The sequence below is a fragment of the Phacochoerus africanus genome, chromosome 9 (genome assembly GCF_016906955.1).
Source record: "Phacochoerus africanus isolate WHEZ1 chromosome 9, ROS_Pafr_v1, whole genome shotgun sequence".
NCBI lineage: Eukaryota > Metazoa > Chordata > Mammalia > Artiodactyla > Suidae > Phacochoerus > Phacochoerus africanus.
Window position 1 is genome coordinate 76,182,578 of NC_062552.1, and position 23,703 is coordinate 76,206,280.

The window sequence follows — 23,703 nt, forward strand, 5'->3', positions numbered from 1 at the left end:
TGGCGAGTCCCATTGGTTGAGCCCGCAAATGCTTCGGCCGTACACCAGGTGTGGGCGCAGCCGCCGCCCGGGCTCCGTGTCCTGGGCAGTCACTGGGCGCGCTGCGGGAACTGTTCTCAGGCGTCCAACCCAAACCTTTCCGGGAACAGGCGGCCCGCTTGGCGGCGACTCTTATCCAAAAGGGGCGTCTGTGTCCCCAAAGCCAGTTCTCAACCGCAGCCCCCTCCCGGGGAAAGCGGGAAGGATTGGAATAGCGACGGCCGCAGGGGGGGCGTGGCCCCCTGCTGGCTCCAGGAAGGGGCCGAGGTCCCCGCGGGTGAAGGCGGAAGTGGTAAGACTGACGTGTCCTGAGCTGCCCTTCCGATCGCCTGGAGGGCCCCCTGCCAAGCGACAGGCTAGGCAAGCCTCGCGGGGGCTCCAGAGCCGGGCCCGGCCTCTGGCAGTGGAAAGCTCCTTGCAGAGCCCTTAAGTGAGCTGGGAGCGGTGTCTCGCGGTGTGACCGCAGCCGCTGCGATCAGGCACTGCAGCGGCCAGCCCCGTGGAGGTCAGTCGTCAGGTCCTCTCCAGGCCCCCCGCTAGCGCGCCGCTCTGGGGGAGACCCCGGCAAGAGCGCAAGGGCTGCTGCGGGGCGGCAGAGGCCGCTGGCGGCGCCTCGGCCAGCCCTTCCCGCGCGGAGAGCACCCTGGGGCTGCGGCGGGAAGGTGCGAGGCCGCGTGGCGTTGCCATGGAAACGGGCTGGGGCGCGCGGGGAGGTCCGGAGCAGAAGGGCTAGCAGAGGGGGTACCCCAGGTTGAGAAGACTAGGGAGCAGAGGCAGAGCCCAGTGTTCGGTTTAGAGACATGGTGTGGTGTGGCGGTTGGGGAGGTGGCCTCCTGAGGGAGGGTCGGAAGGGCCAAGGGGAGGAATTGGAGCCATTGGGCGTCGTTTGACCCTGGTTCCGATAACTGCAGGATTCCCCCAAACAGGTTCCGCTGCCTAAGGATGACAGTCCTAGGGCACCCTCGAAGTTGGAGCTGCCGGTGGTTGCCACTCTTGCTGCTGCTGGGCACAGGCCGTGAGCCAGGGGTGGAAGGTGTGACACACTACAAGGCCGGCGACCCCGTCATTCTGTATGTCAACAAAGTGGGACCTTATCATAACCCTCAGGAGACTTACCACTACTATCAGCTTCCAGTATGCTGTCCTGAGAAGATACGTCACAAAAGCCTTAGCCTGGGTGAAGTGCTGGATGGGGACCGAATGGCTGAGTCTTTGTACGAGATCCGCTTTCGGGAGAATGTGGAGAAGAGAATTCTGTGCCACATGCAGCTCAATTCCGCGCAGGTCAGCCTCTCCACATTGACTAGAACTTAGCCCTCCCTGCCAGGGACTAATAACGTGCCTTTACGGTTTGCAAAGCAGCTTTGTGGAAATGGGCCGAGTTGATAATAACTACAACCCCTTGTGGCAGGCCGGGGAAGTGGTATATTTGCATTTGATTAACAAACATAGTAACTTTTTCAGGACTACAGGGATAGTAAATTGCAGAGTTGATGTTGGTGCCCAGGGCTCCAGACTCAGAGCTTCTCTGTTGGTAGTAGGGTACCAACTATCACTCCTATGTAGTCATGTCTTCCCATTCCTACCTCTCGGCATTTCCAACTGGCTCTTTTACACTCTACCTAATTTTCCCTGGCATACTTTTTTCTTCGGCAGTTCCTATCTCAATTTTTCCTTGGTCTACTCCAGACCTTCTTATGCCTTGCCCATCTCCTTTTTCTGGTTCTTAACCATATCAATACTTGTTCATTTCAGAGAATCCCAGCTTACTGGGGTCTAACACAGTGGTTCTTTCTTTTGTCTTTTTACAGCTATACTCACTGCATATGGAGGTTCCCACGCTAGGGGTCAGAGCTGTAGCTGCTGGCCTATGCCACAGACACAGCAACACAGGATCCAAGCAATATCTGCAACCTACACCACAGCTCATGGTAACACCAGATCCTTAACCCACTGAGCAAGGCCAGGGATCAAACCCGCATCCTCATGGATGCTAGTTGGGTTTGTTAACCACTGAGCCATGACAGAAACTCCCAACACAGTGATTCTGGACAGGAGGCAGTTTTGTCTCCCAAGAGACACTGGCAACATCTGGAGATATTTTGATTGTCATTACTGGAGGATGTTATTAACATCTAGTGAGAAAAAGCTGGGGCTGGAGCACTTTACAATGCATAGGATAACCTCCACAACAAAGAATTATCCAGCTCCAAATGTCAGTAGTGCTGAGGTTGAAACACTGCTCTAACTCAATGCCTTGGGAGGCCTTGTCTGATTCCTGACTTGTTCTTTGTAGGTGGAACAGCTGCGCCAGGCCATTGAGGAACTGTATTACTTTGAATTTGTGGTGGACGACTTACCAATCCGTGGCTTTGTGGGCTACATGGAGGAGAGTGGCTTCCTGCCTCACAGCCACAAGATAGGACTCTGGACCCATTTGGACTTCCACCTAGAATTCCACGGAGATCGAATTATATTTGCCAATGTCTCAGTGCGAGACGTCAAGCCCCACAGTTTAGATGGGTTACGGCCTGATGAGTTCCTAGGCCTCACCCACACCTACAGTGTGCGCTGGTCTGAGACTTCAGTCGAGCGTCGGAGTGACAGGCGCCGTGGTGATGATGGTGGTTTCTTTCCCCGAACGCTGGAAATCCATTGGTTGTCCATCATCAATTCCATGGTGCTTGTGTTTTTACTGGTGGGTTTTGTGGCTGTCATTCTCATGCGTGTACTTCGGAATGACCTGGCTCGTTACAACTTGGATGAGGAGACAACCTCAGGAGGTTCTGGTGATGACTTTGACCAAGGTGACAATGGCTGGAAAATTATCCATACAGATGTCTTCCGCTTCCCTCCATACCGTGGTCTGCTCTGTGCTGTGCTTGGTGTGGGTGCCCAGTTCCTGGCCCTTGGCACTGGTGAGGTGATAAAAGAAATTAATCAGGGATGTCTCCCAAGGGGTAGAACTAAGTAGGTGATTTGTTCGGAAGAGATCTCCGGATCTTCTCTTCTGTCCAAGGAGGGGGGCAGCCCTAAGGGGAGGGATGGCTCCAGCAAGGAGGGCTAGATTCTATTGTGGGTTTTCTGGACAACAAAATTGGGGGATATGGTTTTGCTGGAGGCCCTGTGACTGGGAGAAAGGGGGTGATTCCTCTGAAATTGCCAGAAAAGGGATAGGAGAGACCTAACACAGGCTTTCCACTACCACCTGCAGGCATCATTGTCATGGCGCTGCTAGGCATGTTCAATGTGCATCGTCACGGGGCCATTAACTCAGCAGCCATCTTGCTGTATGCCCTGACTTGCTGCATCTCTGGCTACGTGTCCAGCCACTTCTACCGGCAGATCGGAGGCGAGCGTTGGGTGTGGAACATCATTCTCACCACCAGTCTCTTCTCTGGTGAGGACTGCCCTTTCCCTGGTGGGCCAGTTTAGGAACTTCAAACACATTGTGGAGCCTGACAGAGTCAGTAAGGCTTTAAGGGAAGGAAATTAGGCAAAAGAAACAAGAAACTCAAAAGGCAAAAATGCAATTTTTTTTTTTTTTTTTTTGCAGTTAGAAACTAAGCCCATAGAAGTTCCCGTCATGGCGCAGCGGTTAACGAATCCGACTAGGAACCATAAGGTTTCGGGTTCGATCCCTGCCCCTGCTTAGTGGGTTAACGATCCGGCATTGCCGTGAGCTGCGGTGTAGGTTGCAGACGCGGCTCGGATCCCGCGTTGCTGTGGCTCTGGCGTAGGCCAGTGGCTACAGCTCCGATTGGACCCCTAGCCTGGGAACCTCCATATGCCATGGAAGTGGCCCCAAAAAATAGCAAAAAGACAAAAAAAAAAAAGAAACTAAGCCCATAAAATGTTCTAGACAACGTGATAAGCTCTCGACATGCCTTCATCTCATTTAATCCTCACATTGACTGTATGAAGTAGGTCATATTGTCCCTATTTTACACAGATGAGGAAATTGAATTTTAGGCTGGTTAGGTAACTTGTCTGAGATTATCCTAAAAAGCAGTGAATCAGGTTTCAGCCCTTGGCAGTCAAATTCTAGAGCCTGTATTCTCAACCGTTATACTTGAGAATAATAACACTTTTTTTCCCCTTTCTTTTTTGGTCACCCCAAGGCATACAGAGTTCCCGGGCAAGGGATCAGACCTGAGCTGCCACAGTTGTGACCTGCATCACAGCTGCAGCAACACCGGATCCTTTTAACCCACAGTGCCAGTCTGGGGATTGAACGTTGAGTCCTAGTACTACAGAGACACCACCAATCCCTTCGTGCCACAGTGGGAATTCCTGTAGTAACAGTCTAATTTTTTGATATTCCTTTTTTCTCCCAAGTTTTTTATTTTTGAAGTGGGCTACCCTACTGTAGCTTTCCAAGCCAGCTTGTCCTCTCAAAGCAGTAGTAGTTTGCATTCTGAACCTTTTGTGTTTTCAACCCTAAGTGATTTATATTCTATCACATCTGTGTCTGAACCAGGGCTTTCTGAAAACAGGGCCTTAATTCAAAGGAATGTCTCATGCTAGGACTCAGCAACACCACAGCAGGACAGGCCTTGGAGGCAGGTGGATTTGTGTCACTCTGATCTATTTAATGGCTGCCTGGATCCTTAATGGATAATGGATAAGGGTGGGGGGTGTTAGTAAGCTAAGGACCAAGGAACAAAAAGACATGAAGGGTGGAGTCAGCCTGGGAGTGGGATGTTTTATTCCTCACGCCTTTAAATCTAGTCTGATTAGGTGTTCCCAGGGATACAGCTCCTAGTGCTGACCCTCCCTCTGGGGGACCATCCCTGCAGTGCCTTTCTTCCTGACGTGGAGTGTCGTGAACTCCGTGCACTGGGCCAATGGTTCAACACAGGCTCTGCCAGCCACCACCATCCTGCTGCTTCTGACGGTTTGGCTGCTGGTGGGCTTTCCCCTCACTGTCATTGGAGGCATCTTCGGGAAGAACAATGCTAGCCTGTTTGATGCACCTTGTCGCACCAAGAACATCGCTCGGGAAATCCCGCCCCAGCCCTGGTACAAGTCTACTCTCATCCACATGACTGTTGGAGGCTTCCTGCCTTTCAGGTATCCTCCCTTTATTCCATGGCCATCACTCTCAGGTTCTTGGCCTTAACTTCCCTACTCACCCCATACCCTAACCCAGTATCAGGATCAATCCCCAGTTCGGCTATTACCATTAAGAGATCACTAAGTGATTCCTCCTTTCTCTAAGCAGGACTGAGCTTGAATCAGTTCAAATATGAGGGTGTCTCACTTGTAAAGCTTTCCAGAGACATTGCTCCTTAAACCATCTTCCTCATTTCTGACTTTAGGGACACCATGTGGAGCTTAAAGCCCATTCGAATACTCATTCGGTTTGTTGAGTGCCTCTCAGTACCAGGCAAATACAATGGGAAAGTAAAACAGATAAGATACCTGTTCTCAACCTACTAAAGATGTTCTTGAAATGAGAGCAGCTAATCATAGGTAAAAGAATCGCCATCAAGCCAGAAACTCCAGGGTAGGGAGTGGAGTGGACCTGCTTTCCACAGTGATCCAATAACATGGAGGGGTGGTGGCTGGATTTTTGCCTGGCCACTGCTGGCAACACACAGCCCTTTAATGCTGTGTATCGTCTCTTCTCTTCACAGTGCCATCTCTGTGGAGCTGTACTACATCTTTGCCACAGTGTGGGGTCGGGAGCAGTACACTTTGTATGGCATCCTCTTCTTCGTCTTCGCCATCCTGCTGAGTGTGGGGGCTTGCATCTCCATCGCACTCACCTACTTCCAGCTGTCTGGGGAGGATTACCGCTGGTGGTGGCGATCTGTGCTGAGTGTTGGCTCCACTGGGCTCTTCATCTTCCTCTACTCAGTTTTCTACTATGCCCGGCGCTCCAACATGTCAGGGGTAGTACAGACGGTAGAGTTCTTTGGCTACTCCTTACTCACTGGATACGTCTTCTTCCTCATGCTGGGCACCATCTCCTTTTTTTCTTCCCTAAAGTTCATCCGTTATATCTATGTTAACCTCAAGATGGACTGAGTTTGGGGTGGCAAAACTATTGCTCTTCTTTCCCTTTCTTCATACCCCATCGATCTCTTACCGTCATCTTTTCTGACTGAGTGAATGAGTGGTGTGATGGCTTTGTTGTCTTCCCCTTTGCCCTTTGGGCCTTCCTTCCCCAGGGAGGGCCTGGAAATTATAAATCTCTATTATATAAGGAGTATATATTTGAACTTTTTAAGTTGCCTTTAGTTTTGCTCCTGATTTTTCTTTTTACAATGCCAAAATAAAATTTATTAAGAAAAAGGATACTGTAGTTGGAGGATTTGGTCTGGATATCGGAACGCGTGCCTTGCCGTTAAGGGCACTGTCTCATAGAAAGCCGGGTCGGCAGCGGAAAGCACGGGATTCGAATTCTCCACGGAGCTTGGGAACTCTCGGCTGGGGGAACCTCCATTACCAGGGCCCTTTTTCAGCGGCTCAGCCTGAGCTCAGCCCAACGGAAGTGGCGGAGCCGGAGCTCTGCGGGAAGCGAGTTGAATCACCTTGGCGACGGGAGGGGCGCGGAGCAACGCCCCTTCCGCCGGAAATGGGTTATAGAGCCTCCACGTGCTGTCCCTCCCCCCGCCCGGCCCGGTAGCGGCGGCTCGGCTGCTGCCATGGAGCCCGCCGGCCTGGAACAGATACTGCAGGAGCTGCTGCTGCCGGACACAGACCGCATCCGGCGGGTACTGGGGCAGGCGGGACCAGACCGGGCCGGGGCGAGAGGAGGGTTGCGGGAACGGCCTGACTCTTGACCCCTAGGCTCTCCCCAGGCCACCGAACAGCTCCAGACCGCTCTGCGGGACCCCACTGCCCTGCCCGCGCTCTGCGACCTGCTGACGTCGGCGGGCGACCCTCAGGTGAGGCTCCTGCCCCTTCCCGCTGAGCTGCCCTTAGTACGCTACCTATCCAGCCCCAGCTCCAGCCCCCGGCGTCCCGCGCCTTCCTGCTCCGACTCTCACATGCCTGCTGCTTCTCCCTGCCGGAACCCTCACATGCTTGCTTCCTCATCCCAGATCCGGCAGTTCGCAGCTGTGCTGACCCGCAGACGACTGAGCACTGGCTGGCGGCGGCTGGTGGTGGAGCAACGGGAGAGGTGGGCTGGGCCAGGGGCGGGGCGGGGCCAGGCTGAGGCGGCTCTTGGGTTCCTGACACCTGCCACTTGTGTTCCAGCCTCAAGTCCCTGATCCTGACGGCCCTCCAAAGAGAGACAGAGTAAGTGCCTAGCGCCCCCTCTCGGGGTCCTAACTGATTCCAGGCTAAGACCTTCTTCAGGTTTCTACCTTCTTTTTCAGCTTTAGGCTGGATCTTGGGGGGCAGGGACTACAATTCTAGACCAAGGAGGAAAGTTCTTGAGCATGGGCTGTGATTGTTTGTCAAAACCGAGTCCGAAGAATGGAACTCAAATTCAGTATGGGTGATCTCAAACTCACCAGATTGCACACCCACCATGGTGCTGGCTTCCCCCTGAGCCGAGTCCGAAGAATGGAACTCAAATTCAGTATGGGTGATGTCAAACTCACCAGATTGCACACCCACCATGGTGCTGGCTTCCCCTTGAGCCTTATGTGTTCCAATTTGGCAGAGACCCTGTGCCCACACCTGGAGGTTTCTCTTGTGGCCACCCGGTGGAGGCAGGGCCATTGTGTGCAGGGGAGGGTATTGGAGGGTGATTAGGGGTGGGGAATCTCTCCCTTTGCAGGCATTCTGTGAGCCTTAGCCTGGCCCAGCTCTCAGCTACCATTTTTCGAAAGGAAGGCCTGGAGGCCTGGCCTCAGCTCATGCAGCTTCTTCAGCACAGTACCCACAGCCCCCACATCCCAGAGAGAGAGGTACCAGCGCATGGTTGGTGGGAGGAAGGGACCTAGAGGCTGGATGGACCATGTAAGCTTTTCCCTCTCAACTCCTGTTTCTCCTGGGCAGATGGGGCTTTTGCTGCTAAGTGTGGTGGTAACCTCCCGGCCTGAAGCCTTCCGACCCCACCACCGGGAGCTTCTTCGGCTTCTGAATGAGACCCTGGGTGAGGTGGGCTCTCCTGGGCTCCTCTTCTATTCCCTGCGCACTCTGACCACCATGGCTCCTTACCTCGGCACTGATGATGTGGTGAGATATGGTACCTACCCTGGCTCCCTGTCCTTGGGCTTTCATGTCCTCACCCTTGCGGGTTCCAGAGGTACTTCAGATTCTTTCTAGTTTTTGTCCTGCCTAACAATTGAAAGGGGATCCTGTGGGTGGGTTTGCCTGGGCTTTTCCTACATCCAGGCTTTGAGGAGGCTGCCAGATTCTCGAGCTTGAGATTAGGCTGCATTGTGCTTTCTGTAATTCAGCTTGTCCTGTGTTCTCCAGCCTCTTGCGCGGATGTTGGTGCCCAGGCTCATCACGGCCGTGCAGGCTTTGATCCCTGTAGATGAGGTGAGAGCGTTCGGTAGGAGCTCTGTTGGAAGGAAAGGGCGGGAGTGTTCCTCCTCGTTCACCAGAGGAGAGCACTGAAGCCTTGTGACTTCTCTCTCTGGCAGGCAAAGGCCTGTGAGGCCTTGGAGGCCCTGGATGAACTGCTGGAGTCAGAGGTGCCCATCATCACCTCCCACCTCTCAGAGGTCCTCACATTCTGCCTGGAGGTGAGCCCGGGGTTGGTGCTGTCCCTGCTGATTGTTTTGATGAGAGTTTCCTTGTCTGTTTCTTTTCTTTTCTTTTTTTTTTTTTGTCTTTTTGCTATTTCTTGGGCCGCTCCCGCGGCATATGGAGGTTCCCAGGCTAGGGGTCCAATCGGAGCTGTAGCCACCGGCCTACGCCAGAGCAACAGCAACGCGGGATCCGAGCCTCGTCTGCAACCTACACCACAGCTCACGGCAATGCCGGATCGTTAACCCACTGAGCAAGGGCAGGGACCGAACCCGCAACCTCATGGTTCCTAGTCGGATTTCGTTAACCACTGCGCCACGACGGGAACTCCCTTGTCTGTTTCTGATTCGAGTTGGTCTCTGGGCAGGTGGCTAAAAATGTGGCCTTGGGTGACGCAATACGTGTGCGTGTTCTCTGCTGCCTCACATTCTTGGTCAAAGTGAAGAGCAAGGTGAGTGCCCTCTGACACATACCACCCCACCCCATCTCCATCCTTCATCTCACTCTGGGGCTCTCTGTCCATCTTAGGATGTCTGAAGTACTATCATTAAGATGTTTTGATTTTGGTGTCAGCCCCAGCTCTTGGCTGGGAGATTGGGAATCTCTTGCTGGACCCGCTGTGGCCTGGAAGGCTGGAATTTTTAATGTGAGTCCATCTTGGGGACAGATTTTCAGGGTCACTATTCCGCCCTCCCTCTTAAGGCTTTACTGAAGAATCGTCTCCTGCCACCCTTGCTGCACACCCTTTTCCCCATCATGGCTGCTGAGCCCCCCCTGGGCCAGCTGGATCCTGAGGACCAGGATTCAGAAGAGGAAGAGCTGGAGATTGGGCTGGTGGGGGAGACACCCAAGCACTTTGCTGTACAGGTGGGATGTGGGGCAGGGCCCGGGGGGAGGTGTGCTAGGTGGTTGTGGAACGTTGAGGACAAAGGTGGAGTCCAGCAACGTCTCCCCGTTCTTTTCTAGGTCGTGGACATGCTGGCACTCCATTTGCCCCCTGAGAAGCTCTGTCCCTTGTTGGTAAGTGTGGCTCTGTCTTTCTGGTGTGCTTGTCCCCGGGTTTGCCAGTCACCCAAGGCTGAGGATGCTTGGTAACTGTGGAAGGCTTGTTGCTGCAGGAACAGACAGGCTCGTGCTGGGGTTTCAGGGAGTGCCATCTGCTCCCCTAGATGCCCATGCTGGAAGAGGCCTTGAGGAGCGAGAACCCCTACCAGCGCAAGGCTGGGCTCCTGGTGCTGGCGGTGCTCTCCGATGGAGCTGGCGACCACATCAGGCAGAGGTGTTTGTTCCCCCATCCTGGAGGGAGGGTAGGCTGTGGGGAGGAGGACCACACCGCCCACAGCCGTGCTGGTCCGTGCTTGTTGTTGGAATGTAATCATCAATAGAGTCTCCTCCTCCTCTGAGAAGTGTTCTGGTTTGGAGGATAAGTGGCTGCCCCAGACTTTGGCACCAATGGTCAGCGCTTACTATCTGGTAACAGAAAGCCAGGGTTTTCCCAGGGGATATAGGTCTCGGTCCTGCCTCTCAGACCACATCTTCTTGTCTGGCCCCATCCAGACTGCTGCCCCCACTGCTGCAGATCGTGTGCAAGAGCCTGGAGGATCCGTCCCTGGTTGTTCGCAACGCTGCACTCTTCACTCTGGGCCAGTTCTCGGAGAACCTACAGGTCAGCAAGGCACATGTGGGCCCCCACCGTTTGAGTCCCCACACGTTCTGGTGACCATCTCCCCTTCAGCTTCATCTCCTCAGGCATCCCTGCCTCCATCAGCACTTGGGTGTGTGTCCTGAGGCTGAGCTGACTCGGCCCCTTTTTTCTTTCCCCCAGCCCCACATCAGTAGCTATTCCGGGGAGGTGATGCCGCTGCTCCTCACCTACCTGAAATCAGTGCCTTCCGGGCACACACATCACCTGGCCAAGGCCTGCTATGCCCTGGAGAACTTTGTGGAGAACCTAGGTAGTGATGGCATTTGGGGGTGTGAAGGAGGGGATGGGCCTGTAGTCTTGCCACAGGCAGCAGGATGTGTGTCTCGCTGAACCACTGCCTGTGGTGGGGAGAGGGGTGTGGTGGGGCCACCAGGAGGATGGGGCTGGAGGCAGGAGGAGACCTAGGTTGGTTGTTAGAGGAGCGCCCTCTCCCACAGGGCCTAAAGTGCAGCCCTACCTTCTGGAGCTTATGGAGTGTATGCTGCAGCCTCTGAGGAAACCCAGCAGCCCCCGGGCCAAGGAACTGGCTGTGAGCGCCCTGGGGGCCATTGGTGAGTTGGAGGCAGGAGGCGGGGGCACAGGGTTCACCCAGGGTGCCCACGGCCGGTGATCCTGGCTCACCCTCCAGCTCTGATTCTTTGCTTCCATCCCCATCCCGCAGCCACTGCTGCCCAGGCCTCCGTGCTGCCCTACTTCCCCACCATCATGGAGCACCTGCGGGAGTTCCTGTTGACAGGCCACGAGGATCTTCAGCCTGTGCGGATCCAGAGCCTGGGTGAGTAAGGGGCTCCCGGGTAGGCTTCCCAGTGCCGGGGAAGGGCTGATGCTCACCTGGCACTCAGAGAGCGCCCAGGACGGCCCCGGTGCTTGCCTTCTGTCTGCACCCAACATAGGAGTTGGAAGGGTTTCTGATTTCCCCCTGTTGCCATCTCTGGTTCCCCAGGCCTCAGCTCTGCCCTGCCTCTGGCCTAATTCCACATTCTGGCTAACGAAGCCCTTGCTCCCACAGAGACACTTGGGGTGCTGGTTCGAGCAGTGGGGGAGCCCATGAGACCCCTGGCTGAGGAATGCTGCCAGTTGGGGCTGGGCCTGTGTGACCAGGTAGACGACCCTGACTTGCGGCGCTGCACGTGAGTGAGCCCTCACCCTGCCCCACCCAGACCCCAGTCCTCTGGTTCTAGACGGTGGGTCCCCGGGCCCCCCATCCTGTCTGGCTAGAGCAGGCAGGACTGTACAGCTTCCACCTGCTCTTGCTAGGTACAGCCTGTTTGCAGCCTTATCGGGGCTGATGGGTGAGAGCCTGGCTCCCCACTTGCCACAAATCACCACACTCATGCTGTCGTCCCTGCGTTCCACCGAGGGCATTGTGGTGAGTGGGGAGTGGGTGGGCTGGACCAGCTGGGGAAGGCCAGCCCTGGGATAGGATCACTCTCCTGGGCCCAGTGGAGCCAAAGGCTGGGTGTGCCTCCCCATTCCAGCCTCAGTACGACGGAAACAGTGCCTTCCTTCTGTTTGATGACGAGAGCGATGGGGAAGAAGAGGAGGAGCTCATGGATGAGGACGAGGAGGAGGACTCAGAGATCTCAGGGTGCGGAAGGTGGCATTCTGGTCGGGGGGGGGCGGGGGGGGGCGTGGCGGGGAGGTCCTGGCTCAGATAAGGGCCTGGGGCCAGCCGTGCTTCCACTGGCGTCTGATGGCTGCTGCCTCCCCACCTCGATTTAGGTACAGCGTGGAAAACGCCTTCTTCGATGAGAAGGAAGACACCTGTGCTGCCTTGGGGGAGATCTCTGTGAATGCCAGGTGAGCATCCCCCCACACATTGGAACTGGGAACCCCCCCTTGGGAGCCCCTTCCTCATGGCCGTGTGTCTGTCCACAGTGTGGCCTTCCTTCCCTACATGGAGACTGTCTTTGAAGAAGTGTTCAAACTGCTGGAGGTGAGTGGGCCACTGGGTGGAGGGGATGGGGTCAAGGGCTCCAGGCACGTTGGCCCTGCATGTAGCATGCACGTCCTGCCTCTCCTTCTGCCACAGTGCCCTCACCTGAACGTGCGAAAGGCAGCCCACGAGGCCCTGGGTCAGTTCTGCTGTGCGCTGCACAAAGCCTGTCAAAGCTGCCCCTCGGAACCCAACGCTGCTGGTGAGAAGGGGAGCCAGGGCCAGGCTGGGGTTCCTGGAAGCAGGGGGTAGGTGGAAGAGGGCAGGGCCTGACCAGGCTTTCAGCCAATCGTGTCCCCAGCTCTGCAGGCTGCCCTGGCCCGGGTGGTGCCATCCTACATGCAGGCAGTGAACGGGGAGCAGGAGCGCCAGGTGGTGATGGCTGTGCTGGAGGCCCTGACAGCGGTGCTTCGTGGCTGTGGGAACCTGGCTCTGCAGCCCCCTGGGCGGCTTGCGGAGCTCTGCCACATGCTCAAGGCTGTGCTGCAGAGGAAGGTGAGCAGGGCTGCAGGCTGCAGGGTGAGGAGGTGGCCTGGCCCCAGGTGGGGCTGGCCAGATGCTGGCAGTCCAGATCCCGCCTCCATCCACCCAGAGGAAAGAAGGGGCAGGGGAGCCCACGCTGAGCTGAGCTCCTCCCTCCCACAGATAGCCTGTCAGGATGCGGACGAGGAGGAGGAAGAGGACCAGGTGAGAGCTATGGGGACCAGGCCGTCTCCACAGGGCAGGGTAGACAGTGCACTTGGGCTTGGCCTGGGGCCACCGGGGTGGCTAAAAGATTGGCAGTGGCTCCGAGTGACCAACCCTGCTCCCACCAGGCAGTGGGGGTTCAAGGAAGGCTTCCTGGGGCTGCAGAGGAGCAGGGTTGGGAGGTGCCGCCCTGCAGAGGTGACCCTGGTGCTCCCGCCCCGCAGGCTGAATACGATGCCATGTTGCTGGAGCACGCTGGCGAGGCCATCCCTGCCCTGGCAGTTGCGGCTGGCGGGGACGCCTTTGCCCCCTTCTTTTCTGGCTTCCTGCCGTTACTGCTCTGCAAGACAGTGAGTGCTCTGTCCTCTGGCTTTGAACCCCACTCTGCCAGTGCGTCCTGTACCCATTCCCATACTCCGTCCCAGTCCCAGGCTGACTTGCACTTCTCCCCCCACCAGAAACAGGGCTGCACAGTGGCAGAGAAGTCCTTTGCGGTGGGGACGCTGGCTGAGTCTATCCAGGGCCTGGGTGCCGCTTCGGCCCAGTTTGTGTCCCGGCTGTTCCCTGCACTGCTGAGCACTGCCCGGGAGACAGACCCCGAGGTGCGGAGCAATGCCATCTTCGGGCTGGGCGTGCTGGCAGAGCACGGGGGCCGCCCTGCCCAGGAGTATCCTCAGCTTGCAGAAGGGGGCCTGGGTGGGGTTGGGAGGGTGTCCCTGAGGCTCAGGATGGGAACAGTCTGCTGTGCGCCTGTTCCTTGACTGTGGACCAGACACTTCCCCAAGCTGCTGGGGCTCCTCTTGCCCCTGCTGGCGCGGGAGCGCCATGATCGTGTCCACGACAACATCTGTGGGGCACTTGCCCGCCTGCTGATGGCCAGTCCCACAAGGAAACCGGAGCCCCAGGTGAGGGGTGGAGGTGTCCACCAGGACCAGGGTGCTGAGGTGGGTGTGGAGGGTGCAGGGCAAGGGGCCAAAGTCATCTGTGTCCAGGTGCTGGCTGCTCTGCTGCATGCCCTGCCACTGAAGGAGGACTTGGAGGAGTGGGTCACCATAGGACATCTCTTCAGCTTCCTGCATCAGAGCAGCCCTGACCAGGTAACCCCAGTGCTGGGGTGCTCGATGCTCCAGTCTCAGTGACGGGCAGAGCTGACATCAGTTTAAGCTGCTAATCTCTGCTTTCTTGTTGATCTTCAGGGATGGGCAGCCAGGCCTATAGTGGGAAAGGAGGGGCACCCTCTTGCCATGTATCATTTTTTTTTTTTTTTTTTGGCCACACTGTGGCAAGTGGAAGTTCCCAAGCCAGGGATTGAACCCACATCACAGCAGTGACAGAAGCTGCTGCAGTGCCAGTGCCAGATCCTTAACCTACTGTGCCACAAGAGAACTCCCACGTATCATTTTTCCTCAGGGAGGCTCCATTTCCTCTCTCTGGTCTGAGCCAGAACTCACGGCTTTCCTAGGCTGATTTCCTATACCATGGCTCTCTCAGAGTGAGGTTTGTCTGCACCAAGTAGCTGGCTTTGGACTTGTCCCAGTGCTCCTGTGTCCATCACCTTTGGAGACTTCTGTGTTGTTGGTGCTCTTGGGTGTCTGGGCTTCTTTCAGTCCCGAGGCCATGATGTCAAATATCTTTGGCCACAATCCCATCCTCTCTAAAAGAAAAGAAAAAGAAGAAAACTACTACTACTCTGTTACTTGGGTCCTTCTCACGTTTCACAGTTGCTTGAGATGTCTGTGAATCAGTGTCAAGCTCAAGTGACCCAGGTGGGAGACTGCCTCTCCCAGGCGCCTACCACCCACCCTGGTGCTGGGGCCTGGCGGGGGTTGGGGTGGGGAGGTCTGCCCTGAGCCGATCCTTTTTTGCCCACAGGTTGTAGATGTGGCTCCCGAGCTCTTGCGCATTTGTAGCCTCATTCTGGCTGAGAACAAGATCCCAGCAGGTGAGAGTGGCAGTCATGGGCAGGGATGGGGGGATGGGGGGGGCAGCAGGGCTCAGGGGGCCTGGGGCAGCTAGAGGTGGTGGCCAGCCCTCCCCAGATTTCTCCCTTCTCACCCTCCACCCAGACACCAAGGCGGCACTGCTGCTGCTCCTGACATTCTTGGCCAAACAGCACTCCGACAGCTTCTATTCGGCACTGGGCTCGCTGCCTGCTGACAAGGCTCAAGAGCTCCAGGCCATCCTGGGCCTCACGTAGACCAAGGGCAGCCGCTGGGCCAGAGAACAGAGCCTGCCCAGGCCCAAGCCCAGCTCTCAGCCCAGTTCCAGCTCACGCCTTACCAAAGATTCTGGGCCTGGGCCTCCTACCCACTTGGAGTCTCAGCCTTACTTGCTGCCTTCCCTGAGGCTGGATTTGTCATTCTGTGGGACAGTATAAAAGGAGTCATGACACCATACTGGAATCAAGGCAGTTTATTTTCGCTTGAACAGTAGCTGAGAGCAGGAAGGATAGAGATGCTTGTTCAGAAGTGAAGCAAGACATAGTTTACTATGTTGCCGGTTGCCTGGCAGCTTTGTAAACTGGCTCTAATGGACGTGGAATCGGGGCCCTGGCTGGATCAGGAGGCGCCCGTAGGGCTTCTCTTGTTTCACGCAAAGAATTTGCTGCGCGGCGAGCACTAGTCAAGAGCGGAGGAGAGGGCTGGTCAGAGGGAGTCCTTACAGCAGCCTCTGGCGTGTGTGCCCACTGCCCCCATCCCCTCTCCGCCCCGCCCCAGGCACACACAGGTGCCCATGCTCACCCAGGAGCAGGTAGAAGACTCGGGCGGCCATCCTGCGGGGGCTGAGAGGCGGCACCAGGCTGCTAAAGTCGGGCTCCCTGTTGGCCTGCAGCTCCAGTGCCACTGCCCTGTGGGGATTGAGAACTGTTAGCTGAGGCTCCAGCCCAGGGCCACCCCTGGAGGCACACCCTCCCCGGTACCTGTGCACGGCCTCCAGAGAGAGCAGCTCAGGCTCCAGGGGCAGCTCCATAGGCATCTCCACGGGCACCTCAGGAAGTTCAGGCACCACAGGCAATGCAGGGACCTCTGGCTGCTCTGCCTCAGCCCAGGCCCTGGGAAAACATGCAGTGGAGCAGGGAAGGTGGCAGCTGTGACAGTGACGAGCAGCAAACCCATCCTGGCTGCTTCCCTCCTGGCAGAGCTGAGGGCCGGGCTGCTGCTTACCATCGCTCTTCCGGAGGGGCGAGGCTAATGCGGGACTTCTCCTCCTCAGCCATTTCTAGGGAGATCTCTGATGGGAGGGAAAGGACCTGAGCTGGTGGCTTTGCATCTGAGCAGTTGGGACTTTGGGGGCCACCTGATTAAACTGGCTGCCAGAGCTGTGTAGTCACTTGTTAAAAGCACCCAGGAAGGCCAGGGGTTAAGAGGGGGCCGAAGAGAATCTATGCTTCCTTATGTTAAATGCTCTGACGGCTGTCAGCAGTAGGGGTGCCAGTTTTCTGGGACAGTGGTTAGAGTGGTGTCCACTGTCCCTTCTCTGAGTGCTTACCTGATGACACCAGGAGGGGCCCGCTGGGCTCCTGGGCCTCCCTCAGGACCTGGGGATGAGAGCAAACTAAGGTACCAAGTATCAAGAAGCACCTGCACGGAGCCGCAGCGGGCCCAGCTCGGAACCAGCCTGGCCGTGACCTGGTGCCGTGGGCTCATGTGGGCAGGGGAAGGCAGCCTGCTGGGTCCCACAGGGCAGACGGGGCTCTTGAGGAAGGAGTGAGGGTGTGGTTACCTCAATGTCACTTGGAGTTTCAGCCTTTCTCCTCTCTTCCTCAAGCTCCGGGGGCAGTCTTTCCCTGAGTGCTCTCGGGGGTGGCTGGGCGCAGTGGGTCCAGAAATCCAGCAGTTCTCGGGGCAGCCGGCCAGCTGAGGACAGGGACAGTAGGGAAAGAGTTTGAGGTGTAAGGAACACCCAGAGTGCTGAACAGGGCTTCAGAGGACGCCACACGCCAGCTCCCCCCACTCCTTACGGTGAGTCGGGGTTTGGAACAGCTCCGCAGGGCTCAGGATCATCCTCTCGGGAGGCTGCACCATTGGCTGCGTGGTGGAGAAGGCCAGAGGCTTAGTCAGGAAGGAGCCACTGCCCCTCCTTCACCTGCAGTGTCAGGTTCCAGGGCCTTCTGACTCTTTCAGGCTTGGGCCCCTGCCTGTCCAATCTTTCCTAAAAGGCGGACTTTGAACTGGTGCCCTTGGATGTGCTGAGGGGGTCACAAAGTGGGGTGTGGGCAAGCCCCCAGTGCATGCACTTGGGGACTGTTCTCAAGGCCTCCCCAGGAGCTTAGAAGGCCCAGCATGCACCTGCTCCCCTCCATCCTCTCAGAGCCTGGGTGCACTCACACACTCCCAGCAGTGGGCTCTGGGTTGCAGTTGTTCTTGGAATTTCTCCCGGGAGATCTGGGTCTCCTTGTCCCAGAATAATAACCGGCGGCGGCGACGGCGGCGAGCAGGTGGGATCTCAGGAGGTGGGGAGGCTGGGGGCCTCCTCCGCTGAGGGGAGGGCAGGAGGGTGCAAGGCTCCCCATTAGGCCTTTTCCTGTTCTGGTGGACTGCAAACACCGCACACTCCCACTCCTAGAGGTGCCCATCTGGGTTGTGGGCAGGGGGCACCTTTACTAGTCTGCACAAAAGCCTATGGAAGCTTGGACTTCGGGAAACTAAACATGGGTGGGGAGGGGAGAAGGAAGAGGAGGAGGCTTCGAAGGGTTGCTACTCACCTCGGGGCTACGTGGTGGTGGCAGACGCAGCTCCTGTGGGGGGGTCACCTCTGCAACAAGACTCTAGGTCCTGGCTCTGCCCCACACCTTTGCCCTCAGAGCCACCCAGGAGAGAAGCTAGAGGGTCCTCCCTTCAGCAATTTGGAATATAGGGCTATTATCTGCAGCCACTATGCAGGGACTCCCAGGAAGGACCCGGGCATGGCAGGTACTCACCAGGAAGGGCCCCAGGCTCCCAGACTGCTGGCTTCAGCTCCTCAGGGGCCAGGAGCAGCTCTGCCGCCCTCTCCACTCTGGGGGGAAATGGGCAAGAGAATGAAGACACCCCTCCCAGCACTGACCCCTACCTGGCCCAGGCCCAAGGGCCCCTGCCCTTACTCTGCAAGAGCTATAGGTGAGGGCAGCGGGGCTGCAATCTCCACCTCTGGGGCCCGGGGTTCCTCCTTGAGCTCTGCAGAGAGAAGATCAGGGCTCAGAACCCAGAAGAAAAGATGTGGGAACACTGCCCAGACTGCCTGAGCCAGGGGCCTGACCTTCCATCGGGGGAGGCCTTTCCAGCCGACGTTCCTCTAACAAAATGGCTTCACCTTCCTCAGCAATCAGCAGGTCCAGGTCTCGGCGGCTGACCTCTGGGAGTTCCCGTTCCCCCTGTCAGGAGAGGGGACTCAATTCCATTTCTGTTTAAGAGCGATGCCACAGGGCGGGGCCAGCCAAGGGGAGGAAGCCCATGGGTGCTCAGATGCCAGAGGCAGGGTTGGGGAAATGGAGGCAGAGAAGGGAGGACCCCGGGGGCAGAGAGAAGTCCACGCAGGGCAGCTGGGCTGTGAGAAGTGGGACTCTGGCTCCGTGGGCAGCGGGACGGCTCACCTCAACCTGCAGCATACGTATGGGCTCCACTTCCAGGAGCGTGATGGCCTCGGGAGACCGCACAGTGACCGGAATCCGCTCTGCAGGGGCAGGGAAGTCACACCAGCCCATTTCTTTCCAAGTTCACACACCCATGTGGCAGGGGAAAAGCATGGGTTCTGGAGTCAAGTCAACCTGGGTTCTAGCCAGGCCCCGGCCGGCCACTGGCAGTCTGACCCAGGACACATCACCTAACACTAAGGGCTTCACTTTTCCTCGTCTGCAAAATGGGGATAAGAACTCCAATCCCCTGGGACTCTTGTGAGGCAGTGATGAGGTTATATGCATTCAGTGCCCCTCACAGGGCCTGGCTCCTAAAAGAAGCTCAAAGAGAGTTATTTCTTCAGCTAGGGACCTTCCTCTGTTTCTCACCAAAAAGCAGCCTCTGTCTGCTTACCTGGCTCTCTAGGCTCTGTAGGGACTTCAGGAAGGATCTCCTCAAGAACTTTCTCTGGGGTCACAGCCTCTAAGAGGTGTCGAAGCTTTAGGGAGGGATTGGGGACAAAAGATAGAGTTCGGCTTCAGCCCCTGCTCCCCCACCTTCACGACTTCAGTCAGACAATGTGCATGGTACCCCCTTATGCCTAATTCTGTGGCAATGACATCAGCATGCAGTGAACCCACCAGCCGTTGGTTTCCTTTCTTCCCAAATATCTAGCCTGTGTCAGTTTGTCTGTGAAAGAAGTACTGCATCCTTATGTCAACTGTTGTGGGGGACAGAGCAAACCAAAAGGATTCTTGATCTTAAGTGTATGATCTCAAGGAGTCCCCGTTGTGGCTCACCAGAAACAAATCCGACTGGTATCTAGGAGGACGCAGGTTCCCTGGCCTCACTCAGTGGGTTAAGGATCTGGCATTGCCGTGAGCTGTGGTGTAGGTTGCAGATGCGGCTTGGATCCCACATTGCTATGGCTGTGACGTAGGCTGGCAGCTGCAGCTCCGATTTGACCTCTAGCCTGGGAACTTCCATATGCCGGGGATGTGGCCCTAAAAGACCAAAAAAAAAAAAAAAAAGAAAAGAAAAGAAGAAGAAGAAAAAGCGTATGGTTTAGTGGGAGAGGAGTTTTGTTATGACCCCAGCAAGAGTCAACACAAATGATGCTGAACACTTGAAACACTTGAAACTAATACAACATTTTAAATCAACTATAATTCAATAAATTTTAAATTAATTTGTTCTTCAAAATAAATAAACACAAAGGATAAAACACAGGTGATATGCAAGTTCCAGAACAACATTTGGTTCTGGCCAGGTGTGGGATAAAGGCTTCATGTAGGCATTCCCATCGTGGTGTAGCAGAAACAAATCTGATTAGCATCCATGAGAATGTAGGTTCAATCCCTGGCCTCACTCAGTGGGTTAAGGATCCGGCGTTGCCATGAGCTGTGGTGTAGGTCGCAGACGTGGCTCGGATATGGTGTGGCTGTGGCATAGGCTGGCAGCTACAGCTCCAATTCAACCCCTAGCCTAGGAACCTCCATATGCTGCAGGTGCAGCCCTAAAAACAAAATAAAACAAAAAAGACTTCATGTAAAAGAGTAGCATTTGAGCAAGGTTTGTAAGAAAACAACCTTATGGGCTAGAGAAACAGTACAAAGAAGGGAATGTGGCATCTTTGCGGCAAATGGGCCAGGCTGGTGTCTGGGAGACAAAGATGCCCAGGGGATGCACTGAGAGGCATCTGGGATGGCTACCTCTGGACCAGGATGGAAAGCCTTAAATGTTAGTATTCTGTTTGCAGTGAGGAGCCGTTGGAGGTGTCTTTGAAGGAGGGGAGTTAACACTGTATAAACGGTAGGGGTGTTAGGAATGGATGGACAAAGACATGGGTAGGGAAACCCAATGCTGAGGCACACTGAGGGCCTGGATTAAGGCCTTGACTCTTGGAACAGTGTGGAGACAGTGGAGATAAGGGCTGCCTCTAGGTTGGTCCTGAATAGATAAGTGCATCAGGCTTGTCTGGATGGGTCTGCACTGACTGCAGCAAGCTCCTGCCCTCCCCTGTGCACTGTCAACTCATCAGTCCAAGGTGCCCCAGGGGAATGAGACCTACCTGAGGGATATCGAAGGGACTGGGCAATCTGGGTTCCTCAGACATCATCCCAAAAAAGGGATCTGGAGCATCTTCCAGAGTCTCCATTATGGCCAGATGGTTAGGAAGCAGCAGGCTAGGTCTGAGGGGGAATGTGGGGTGTCAAGGGCTGAGGCTGGGAGTTCCCATTGTGGCTCAGCAGTTAAAGAATCTGACTAGCGTCCATGAGGACGCAGGTTCGATCCCTGGCTTTGCTCAGTGGGTTAAGGATCTGGCATTGCTGTGAGCTGTGGTGTAGTTCGCAGATATCTCTTGGATCCTGCATTGCTGTGGCTATAGCATAGGCTGGCAGCTACAGCTCTGATTCAAGCCCTAACCTGGGAACCTCTGTATGCCGTGGGTGCAGCCCTAAAAAGCAAAAAATAAAAAAATTAAAAATTAATAAATTAAAAAAAATGTTTTTAAAAAGGGGATTGAGGCTGAAATGGGCTGAGGCCAAGCAGGGAGGTTTGCCAGCAAAGGCCGGATGGTTCTAGTCCCAGGGGCACACTCACAGGTCAGTCTCCACCATGTCTATGCGGATCTGCAGCTGGGCGCGGTGCAGGCGCTCCAGAATATGCTGGATATCATCTGTGGGCAGGAAGGATAAGGCAGAGAACCTGCCCAGGCCAGGGCCACTCAGCTCTGCCCCACCTCAGAACCTTCCTGGCCTTACCTACGAGGTACTGGCACTGTTGAAAGTAGACCCGGATGACGCCGATCTGGAGCTGAGCTGAGAGGTACAGGGAGAAGCGGGGCCGCGGCAGACCAGGCAGCGGGGGCTGCACCCGTACCAGCACATAATTGAGGATTTCCTCGCTGGGGGAACAACGTGCCCCGATCGCCGCTATGCCAAAGACCAGCCCAATCCATCCCCTGACCCACTCGGGCCCCAGGCCGCTCTTCCCTTTTCTGGGCCTTACCAGGTCTTCTCCACGTTCACCTTCAGGTATTCACGCTTCACCAGCCGGGTGCCGCGCGTCGCCGCAAGCCTGGAAAGAGGGTGGGGGGATGGTTGGAGGGGGAGCCCTCAGCCTGGGATCCGTGGCGGCCCCTCCCGGCGAGCCCTGCCTGCCCTGGTCTGCCCTTACCAGATGGTGGCGAAGCAGCCGGTGTGGCGCTGAAGCACGCTGGGGTAGTAGAACATGGTCCCTCCTGGGTCTCACCCTCGTCTCCACCACTCTTCCGTTCGGATCTCAATCCGAATTCTTCAGGACACAGGGTTTCCCAACAGCATTGGAGAGAAGGCTGTGAAAAGGTGGTGCGGAGGGTGGACCCAGAATGCCAAATAAATGAACTGATAAACGACTAAAGGGATAAGGAAATGAAGACGCAAACACGGGTGTAGGGTCTCCCTCTCCGCGGGCCCGAAGCGGGTCACGCCACGTGGGTGCTTTGAACTTACTGGAGACTTCTGGGTTGGGTTCCGGGTTGGAGATTCAGAACTCCGCGATGGGAGGCCTGGGGTGCAATCCAGACCAGGTCCCAAGGGAGATTGGGTGTCCTCCGGCCTCTGCACACCTTTGGTCCCGTCGGTGCCAGCCGGGTCCCCCTCCCGCAGGGTTAGATCCCGCCGCAGGGAGCGCGTGCTCGGGTGTTTTGTCCTTCGCTCCTCATTAGATGGCAGCAGCTCCGGGAACAGCCAATGGAAAACAGGGTTAGCTTGGGGGCGCTAGTTCCAGGCCACCAAGCAGCCCGCCCACTTGGGTTCAAGGCAACAGGGGTCTCCCGAGGCAGATAGCTAACCAATGGGAAGAACCCTGGGGGTGGTGGGGCCATTGTGAGATGTCCCGACCAATGGGCTCTCGTCCTCGCCTCGGTAACAGGGATTCCTTGGAGGCGCTTCTCCGCTGACGAATGAGCGAGGAGCAAATCCCAGCCTCTGCCTGCAGGGAGCCTGGCAACGAGGGCGCCTTTACAAACCCAGGAGGTGAGGTCATGCCCGGGGCAACCGCCAGGTCCTGGCACCCTGACCTGCAGTTAGATGTTGCCTCTTTCCCCAAATCTCACCGAATAGCAATTGGTTGGTCCACCTTTGTGCCCAGCCTAGGGCCTGTAATGAGCTGGGGAGGTGGAAAGGGTGTGAGTTGGCCTTGGAGCTGCCATGGATCAATGGGAAAGAAATCAGATCCCGCAGGAAGCAGTGAGAGGACTGGCCCGTCGTTTCCTAAGCTTGAACAGTTTAGGTTGTGGACATTCTTCACCTGGTTGTTTTGCAGTGTGAACGTTCTCCTGGTTGAGACTTTTAAAGTTTTGTTGGAGGCAGGGTATACTTCTCAGCATACAAAAATCATTTGTTTCAGACAGTTCTTTGTGTAATATAAGCTATATGGTTGTAGTTACGAATATCCCTTTTCCCACACCTCCTGCCTTTACACAGTCATTTCTTTAGCTAGAATGCCCTCCCCAGGCTTGACTCCAGGGCACCCTTCTGCTTCTTTAATACTCAGCACTTCTTAACACAAAAATAAAATGGCTTAAAGACTTAAATATAAGACATAATGCCATAAAACTCCTAGAAGAGAATACAGGCAAAACATTCTCTGACATTAATCACAGCAATATTTTCTTTTGTTTTTTTTTGGGGGGGTGGTCTTTTGTCTTTTTAGGGCCACACCTATAGCATATGGAAGTTCCCAGGCTAGGAAAGTTTCCAATTGGAGCTACCGCTGCTGGTCTATGCCACAGCCACAGAAACACACGTCTGCGACCTACACCACAGCTCATGGCAACGCCGGATCCTTAACCCACTGAGAGAGGCCAGGGGTCGAACCTGCAACCTCATGGTTCCTAGTTGGATTTGTTAACCACTGAGCTACGACGGGAACTCCACGGCAATATTTTCTTAAGGCAGTCTCCCAAAGCAAAAGAAATAAAACACAAATAAATAAATGGGACCTAACGAAACACAAGTAGTAGATGCAAACTATCGTTGGGGTGAATAAGCAATGAGACACCTGGTGTATTGCACAGGGAACTGTATCTAATCACTTGT

At 55.8% G+C, this 23,703-nt stretch overlaps 3 protein-coding genes and 1 long non-coding RNA gene across 9 annotated transcripts; 2 read left to right on the forward strand and 2 right to left on the reverse strand.

The window, feature by feature from the left end:
* The first annotated feature begins 190 nt into the window (after window positions 1–190).
* On the forward strand, window positions 191–6,339 carry TM9SF1 (transmembrane 9 superfamily member 1). Of its 4 annotated transcripts, none has more exons than XM_047796403.1 (6): window positions 191–331; window positions 966–1,323; window positions 2,336–2,957; window positions 3,254–3,439; window positions 4,839–5,112; window positions 5,679–6,339. In XM_047796403.1, the coding sequence occupies exons 2-6, from the start codon at window positions 982–984 to the stop codon at window positions 6,070–6,072; spliced, it is 1,818 nt and encodes a 605-aa protein (XP_047652359.1). In that variant the 5' UTR covers window positions 191–331; window positions 966–981; the 3' UTR covers window positions 6,073–6,339. The 4 variants fall into 4 exon arrangements, with proteins under 4 accessions (XP_047652359.1, XP_047652361.1, XP_047652358.1 ...); XM_047796405.1 differs by lacking the exon at window positions 191–331 and adding an exon at window positions 419–544; XM_047796402.1 differs by lacking the exon at window positions 191–331 and adding an exon at window positions 576–701.
* On the reverse strand, window positions 3,372–7,303 carry LOC125135917 (uncharacterized). Of its 2 annotated transcripts, none has more exons than XR_007137075.1 (3): window positions 6,981–7,303; window positions 6,346–6,555; window positions 3,372–3,457 (listed from the first exon to the last, which is right to left on the reverse strand). It is a non-coding gene; the product is annotated as an uncharacterized LOC125135917 (long non-coding RNA). The 2 variants fall into 2 exon arrangements; XR_007137076.1 differs by having other exon boundaries at window positions 7,038–7,302.
* On the forward strand, window positions 6,574–15,419 carry IPO4 (importin 4). The gene is made up of 30 exons (XM_047796401.1): window positions 6,574–6,761; window positions 6,849–6,935; window positions 7,092–7,171; window positions 7,249–7,290; window positions 7,778–7,907; window positions 7,999–8,178; window positions 8,422–8,487; window positions 8,592–8,693; window positions 9,065–9,148; window positions 9,400–9,564; window positions 9,664–9,717; window positions 9,867–9,976; window positions 10,255–10,363; window positions 10,523–10,652; window positions 10,840–10,953; window positions 11,064–11,177; window positions 11,412–11,532; window positions 11,660–11,771; window positions 11,881–11,990; window positions 12,125–12,202; window positions 12,281–12,338; window positions 12,435–12,540; window positions 12,640–12,833; window positions 12,984–13,025; window positions 13,250–13,375; window positions 13,484–13,692; window positions 13,798–13,930; window positions 14,018–14,122; window positions 14,898–14,967; window positions 15,092–15,419. The coding sequence occupies exons 1-30, from the start codon at window positions 6,693–6,695 to the stop codon at window positions 15,220–15,222; spliced, it is 3,231 nt and encodes a 1,076-aa protein (XP_047652357.1). The 5' UTR covers window positions 6,574–6,692; the 3' UTR covers window positions 15,223–15,419.
* A 3-nt stretch (window positions 15,420–15,422) lies between these two features.
* On the reverse strand, window positions 15,423–23,225 carry REC8 (REC8 meiotic recombination protein). Of its 2 annotated transcripts, XM_047796406.1 has the most exons (20): window positions 22,114–23,224; window positions 21,800–21,956; window positions 21,632–21,700; window positions 21,385–21,527; window positions 21,224–21,299; window positions 20,691–20,811; window positions 19,034–19,118; window positions 18,598–18,677; window positions 18,264–18,378; window positions 18,109–18,181; window positions 17,947–18,023; window positions 17,731–17,780; window positions 17,354–17,503; window positions 16,987–17,053; window positions 16,749–16,882; window positions 16,515–16,563; window positions 16,190–16,256; window positions 15,946–16,077; window positions 15,767–15,873; window positions 15,423–15,643 (listed from the first exon to the last, which is right to left on the reverse strand). In XM_047796406.1, exons 2-20 carry the CDS (start codon window positions 21,853–21,855, stop codon window positions 15,552–15,554), a joined length of 1,743 nt encoding a protein of 580 aa, XP_047652362.1. In that variant the 5' UTR covers window positions 21,856–21,956; window positions 22,114–23,224; the 3' UTR covers window positions 15,423–15,551. The 2 variants fall into 2 exon arrangements, with proteins under 2 accessions (XP_047652362.1, XP_047652363.1); XM_047796407.1 differs by lacking the exon at window positions 16,190–16,256 and having other exon boundaries at window positions 22,114–23,225.
* Window positions 23,226–23,703: the final 478 nt, after the last annotated feature.